At 52.3% G+C, this 6,271-nt stretch overlaps 1 protein-coding gene across 1 annotated transcript; it reads left to right on the top strand.

Moving 5' to 3' along the window:
* Positions 1-702: 702 nt before the first annotated feature.
* MSX2 (msh homeobox 2) lies at positions 703-6,265 on the top strand. The gene is made up of 2 exons (XM_057384873.1): positions 703-1,145; positions 4,629-6,265. The coding sequence occupies exons 1-2, from the start codon at positions 785-787 to the stop codon at positions 5,051-5,053; spliced, it is 786 nt and encodes a 261-aa protein (XP_057240856.1). The 5' UTR covers positions 703-784; the 3' UTR covers positions 5,054-6,265.
* The last annotated feature ends 6 nt before the right edge of the window (positions 6,266-6,271 follow it).

The raw sequence follows: 6,271 nt of genomic DNA, 5'->3' as shown, positions 1-6,271 counted from the left end.
CTGTATCCCGCATCCCGCATCCCTAATCCGGCTACCCAGACCTCACTTTTTCGGGACAGGGACTAGTTTTTGGGGGAGATGGAGGGAAAGCGAGGAGAGACCCCGCTCCTTCGGGACTGGGACTCGATTTTTTGGGGAGATGGAGGGAAAGAGCGGACAGACCCCGCTCCGGGAGGGTCAGCGGGGCGGGGGTGCGGCGCTGTCCGACGGGGCGGCGGGGGACCGGGATGAGCCGGGATGAGCCTGGGGGTGCCGTGAGGAGCCGGGATGAACCTGGGGGTGCTGTGAGGAGCCGGGATGAACCTGGGAGTGCTGTGAGGAGCCGGGGGTACCCCCGGGAGGAGCCGCGCCGGCGGCGGGAGGGGACAGAACCGCGCTCTTCTGAAGCTCCCTCTTCGCCTCATCATCACCCTTAATTACCACGGCGGGTTTTTTTTTTTTCCCCTCGCTTCGCTGTGATTACAGCCCTGCACGGCTCCGTAGCTCGGCGGGCTGCCCGTGTCATTAACCCCTAATTGCCGGGTTGGGGGGGGGCCGGGCCGGGAACTCCCCTCACGGCATCACCCGCGCGGCGCCGCCTCGGCCCCGCCCCCCGCGCTCCCACAGCCAATRGGATGCGGTTCTACGCGACGTCACKYAGCACGGMGGGCGCTGATTGGTCGGCGGGGCGGCTCCCCCGCTCGCCGAAGGAGGACAGCGGCGGGGAGCCCCAGAGGGGGAAAAGGGGGGCGGCCGGGCCCGCTCCGCCGCACTCGCCGGGCAGCGCCAGCTCCGCCGCACCGCCATGGCTTCCCCGCACAAGGCCAAGGAGGTTTTCTCCTCCGACGAGGAGGGCCCGGCGGCCGGCTCCGAGGAGCACCACAAAGTCAAGGTGTCCAGCCTGCCGTTCAGCGTGGAAGCGCTCATGTCCGACAAGAAGCCCCCGCCGAAGGAGCCGCCGCTGTCCGCGGCCGCCGGCAGCGCCGACGGGGCGGCTGTGGGCACCTCCAGGAACCTGCTGCTGGCGGGMCACGGCTCCCGCGACGCGCACAGCCCCACCGGGGCTCTTACAAAAACCTTCGACACCGCCTCGGTCAAGTCGGAGAACTCGGAGGACGGCTCGTCCTGGATCCCGTCGGAGGCCGGGAGATATTCGCCGCCGCCAAGTGAGTGCCGAGCGCCCGGGAGCGCCGGGGGCGGGCGGGCAGCGGGCGCCGGGATGCGCTGGAGCGCGGAGATGAACGCACACAGATCCTATATTTTACCTTAGAGCTTTTTAATTTTGTATTCCCGTCCTTGGAAGTGCTCGAGGCCGGGATGGATGGGGCCCTGAGCGAGCTGGATGAGGGAAAAGTGTCGCTGCCCATGGCAGGAGATGATTTTAAGRTCCTCTCCGACCAAAACTATTCTGCGGTTCCATTATATTTTTTATATGTATTCGTGTCTACGTGTGTGTAGCTTTTAGGTGTGTGTTGCGTGATTCTCCGTATATTTATTACGGTTATATATTTGTACAGTTATATATTTCTGTACATGACCACACATATGTATATAAATACATACCGCTATCAAAACCATAGAAAGATAAAAAATCACCAGGAAGCAGCTCCCTTTCCCGACTCACGGCCTCCTGGCAAACACTCCATCCATTTACGTTATCCCATTACAACAAGTGGAGTTTCTCCGTGTTCCCTTCTCCCATCCGCGGTGCTCAGCATTCTCGTAAACTCGGGAATTGTCCCTTCCAGTCCTGAGCTGGCTCCGCGCTGGCCCCGGTGCGGGGTTTGTGCCTCCATCCCCGTTTGCAGAGCCTGTCAAACCTCCCCGAATTGTTCCTGACCCCTTTAGTGCTCGCGATCCCTCCCGACCCTGTCCCCTCGCCTTAGGGTCACTCTGTCCGGAGGTGACAGGTCACTGCTGAGACCCCTTTGTGGTTCGAGCCGCATTTCGCTCTCGGTGCGATCCCTTAAAAAAAAAAAAAAAAAAAAAAAAAAAAAAAAAAAAAAAAAAAAAAAAGGCCAAAAAAGAATCGCTATTAGGAAATTAAAAGCCCCAAAACGCCCTTCATGAGGAGGGGAAGGAGCATCCCGGCGGTGCTCCTGCCTTCCCACGGGCCGGGAGCCGCGCTGGCCGCACACCTGTGTCAGGATTTATCCGCTCTCTTCTGCGCATCCCAAACTTGCCTGCTGGAAATGAAATATATTTGCTTTAAGTTAGAGACTTTACAGGCGTGAACTGTCGCACGGAATTCACTCCTCAATCTAATATAGCAAGAGGAAAGTTTAGTGCTATTATAGCTTACAACTTTCCTTGTTTTTGTTTTGTTTTGTTTTGTTTCGGTTTTTTTTTTTTTACAATAATTTTGATTTGGCTTTCGTCCACTTCCTTTCCTTTATGGTAACACCGATTTAATTTGATTTCTATCGTGCTGGGAGAGGGCCCGGGAGAAGGCAGGAGGAAGGCATCCCACCCGTGGCATTCCTTGTGTAGCTCTAGTTTTCAGTTTTCTTGTACCCTCAAATATGCTGGAAAAGCATAAAAAGAAATGTGTGCCCCTACTTGGACCCCTGTTCTAAATCTGCCCAAAACTCCAGAYTTAGACAAGGCCTAATAATCTCCCTCTACATTTTTCCCCCTTCAAAATTCCTCCTCTTTCTCTTTTAAAATTGCTCTTGAGATCGGCAAAGCAGTTTCATAAAGGGCTTCAGTTGCTGGGAGTTCCAGTGACCTCTGAGGGATTTGGGGAGAAAATTGAGGATCAGGGAAGGGAAGGCTCTTCGGCCTCGACCATTTTCTTAATTTCCCACCTCGGCAGGAGGCAATGACCAGTTCTCCCATAGGAAAACTGTCCTTGGAGAAGTTTACATTAAAAATGGCCCCTTGATTTATTATTATTATTATTAATATTATGGGTGAGATAAACTGGGGAAAAAGCTGTTAAAGTTAGAATTTTGAGGAACACAGGGAGGGAATCCTCTCAAAACGATTTTTGTCTGACATTGGCCAGAAAAAGGAGGATAAAGAGAAAAACAGCGAAACAAAGCACTGCAGCGAGGAATTGAGGAGCGGCACGGGATAAGCACAATTACAGGGCTGTGATGGCCAGAGCTCGGCAGTCACTCGGGGGTCGGCGAGGGAAGAAGCCTGGGAGTATCCTGGGGGAATATTTCTCCGGGATTTCATGGAAAAGCGCGTTTCTGCTGTTCCCCCAGCGCAGCAGGAGCTATGACGGGTCGGGTTCACCCGAGAGCCGGGGAAGGCGCTGGGACAGGGAGAGACAGCCACCCCTCCAAACCCTGACCCTGCCGGGAGCAGCTGAGCCTTGGGAGGGTTCACTCCGGGAAAAAAAAGGAGTTGGGTTTAAAAATAGCGTGGAACAGCGGGGTGAGTGGCAGTGAATTCAGGGTCGATGTGCTGTAGTTTGAGTTTAGTGCAGTTTTAAAAGTGAATTAGCTGTCAACTGTGAGCACCCGAATTATTAAAATGCTCTGGTGGGATCACAGGACCATATTTGACGAATTGTTTCCCAAAAGAGCTTTATTTTTTGCTTTCAGTATCTAGAGAAAGAGCAATAAGAGAAGTTTAATTTTTTTCCCGCTGTAACTGTTTTCTCCCTCAYCTTTCTGAACTTTTGAACAATTCCTTCATGGGATTTTCAAATTATGTTCTTAAACAGCCTCTTGCTCCAGCTTGTTTTAAAAAATAAAAGAGGAGAATGAAAGGAGTCCAGAAAACACAACGTGCAAATACTGACAAGCGTTTGAACCAGACACCACAGCGTGAACAAAATTCAGCAGCCTCTTAGAGCAGCCCGGGTGTCACTTGCTGTGTCCAGCCAGGGTGACTTGTCCTGTGCACCAGGAGGGAGCAAAACACAGCCAAATTATCGAGCTTTTGAAGTCAACCACCCGCTTTTTAGTTATTCTTTAGATTGCAAAATTATTGGTGAAGTGCTGAATTAATCTGAAGACAAGTCAGCGCTGTGCCATCCCGGGAATATTRCCTAACCTGGTTGGGGTTTAAGGCAAGCACAAAAAGTGCTGGATTTTCTGGCTTTTGTTGGCTACAAAATGCTGCAGTTTTGTCTGGGTTTTGCTGTATTTTTTTTTTAATTGGCAAATGTCATAAAAGCTAGATGTTGAGTTAAAAGGGCACTGTTTTCTTGTTGGACCTTGCTGGGGGTTTTTTCTACTGGTTGAAAATCAGAAAATACCCACTGAAAATCAAAGTTAATAAGCAGAGGAAAAACGTGCTTTTGGAGAAGAAATAGCAAGAAAAAATGTCCAGTTAGGGAAAGCACAAAAATTGTCAGACCCACTTCTTGAGCTGTCACTTGTTGTGTTTAGTGGGCAAATCCTGGAGCAGGGCTGGGCTCTTCTCTTGCCCCRCTGTCCTTTTGGGAATCTCCTGCTTTTGTGGTGTTTGTCCTGTGCTTTGCTGGAGTTGTGCAGCTCTTTGGGTGCTCAGGACCCCTGTGATGTGACTCCCAGAGTGAGCTGTGTGTCCTGTCTATCCTTTAGAAATCGCTGAGGCAAAATTTCCGAAGAGATTTCCAGAGCCCCTTGCCAAAGGTTTGGAGGGGATCCCTCCCTSTCAGAGCTCCGGGGTGCCCCTGCTGTTGTGATAACTGGCTTTTCCCTTCCTTGCAGGACACCTGAGCCCCACTGCCTGCACCCTGAGGAAGCACAAGACCAACAGGAAGCCCCGAACCCCGTTCACCACCTCGCAGYTGCTGGCTCTGGAGCGCAAGTTCCGCCAGAAGCAGTACCTGTCCATCGCCGAGAGGGCCGAGTTCTCCAGCTCCCTGAACCTCACAGAGACCCAGGTCAAAATCTGGTTCCAGAATCGGAGAGCCAAGGCCAAGAGACTGCAGGAGGCCGAGCTGGAGAAGCTCAAAATGGCAGCGAAGCCCATGTTGCCGTCGGGGTTCAGCCTCCCTTTCCCCATCAACTCCCCCATCCAGGCTGCCTCCCTGTACGGGACATCCTACCCTTTTCACAGACCTGTGCTCCCCATCCCGCCCGTTGGACTCTACGCCACTCCCGTTGGATACAGCATGTACCACTTATCCTAAGAAGATCCGGCAGACACAGCCTCGGTCAGACAGACTTCCTGGTGGATCCTGTCCAGCCCTGAGAAGGCAGAACCCCAACCAGTACTGGCCATTCCCTCTGCACGCTTCTGTCTGGCATCCTGAGTGTATGGGAGTTTGCTACGGGTTGGGAGTCTCCTGAGAGTGCTCTGAGCGCTCCGAGTCTGCTCCTCAAAGCAAAAAAAAAAAAGCATAAAAACAAACAAAAAAAAATATAGTTGAGCAAATGTAGAGGTTTTAATGCAGCGCACGTAAAACTAGGTTAAAAAAAGAACGGGTGAAAAGCAGTTTTATCATATGGAGGCAGAAATTCCCTGACACCTTCCCGGCGGGGCCCAACACGTGTTTAGAATGAGAGGGGTGTGYGCCCTCCAGCCACGCTCCCCGTTGCCATCACTTCATACAGGGGCAGGGGGAGGGAAATAAAAAGGTATAATCGAGGTTTTGTTGTTTGGTTGTTTTTTTAAAGGAAGCAGAGCCCGTAGCTAGAGACGTGTAAATAGAAACTAGACCCGGTAGAGTCTCGGTGCAGTTCAGAGCCAGCAAATTCCTGCATTTCTGGGGGCAGGGAAAAGCTTTGCATCCCGAACCTCGGCGAGATGAGCAGCAGGGCCCCTAAATGTAGAGCCCAGCTTTACCCAGCACGGCTCCTGTAGTGCCTTTCTGTGTATAAATAGCTTCAGCCTTTGTAAAGCACTGGGAGGGGAGCTGAGGTGCAAGGGAGGGTTCTTAGGCAGGCTGGTCTTTATCTCTTCCTGTTGGCATGCTCGGAAATTTTTGGCTGCAGCCAGGTAATCTTGGCTCTGCAGTGCTCCTGGAAAACCGGGAGAGAGGGAAGGAAGCCATGGGCTGTTCCCACAAAGGTTTGTTGAACACTTTGGGGAGATGTTACAGGGTTTTTATCGGTGTTTGCCACAGAAGAACCCCCCGAGTTCTCTTCCATTCTGAGGATGCCAAYAGAAGTGACTCGTGCTTCAAGCCCTCCTAAAGAGAGATCTGGGTGTCACAATCAGCCCCACGAGCAGGACAGCGGGGTGACAAGAGACTGTGTGACCTGTGTGTCCCCGTGGGAGCTCTGGCAGCAGCTTCCCCAGGCTTCTCCTTGTAACTCTTGTATTATGTGTATTACTCTTGCTAAACTTTATGAGGAAGTTACTCCCAAGGCTGTGGAGCACTGAAGTCAGAGCTTCTCCTGGATTT

This window comes from Malurus melanocephalus, unplaced genomic scaffold (genome assembly GCF_030028575.1).
Source record: "Malurus melanocephalus ecotype Western Australia unplaced genomic scaffold, MMel_1.1 scaffold_753, whole genome shotgun sequence".
Taxonomy (NCBI): domain Eukaryota; kingdom Metazoa; phylum Chordata; class Aves; order Passeriformes; family Maluridae; genus Malurus; species Malurus melanocephalus.
The sequence above is the reverse complement of the archived record's forward strand: the minus strand, read 5'-3'. Positions and strand labels throughout refer to the sequence as shown.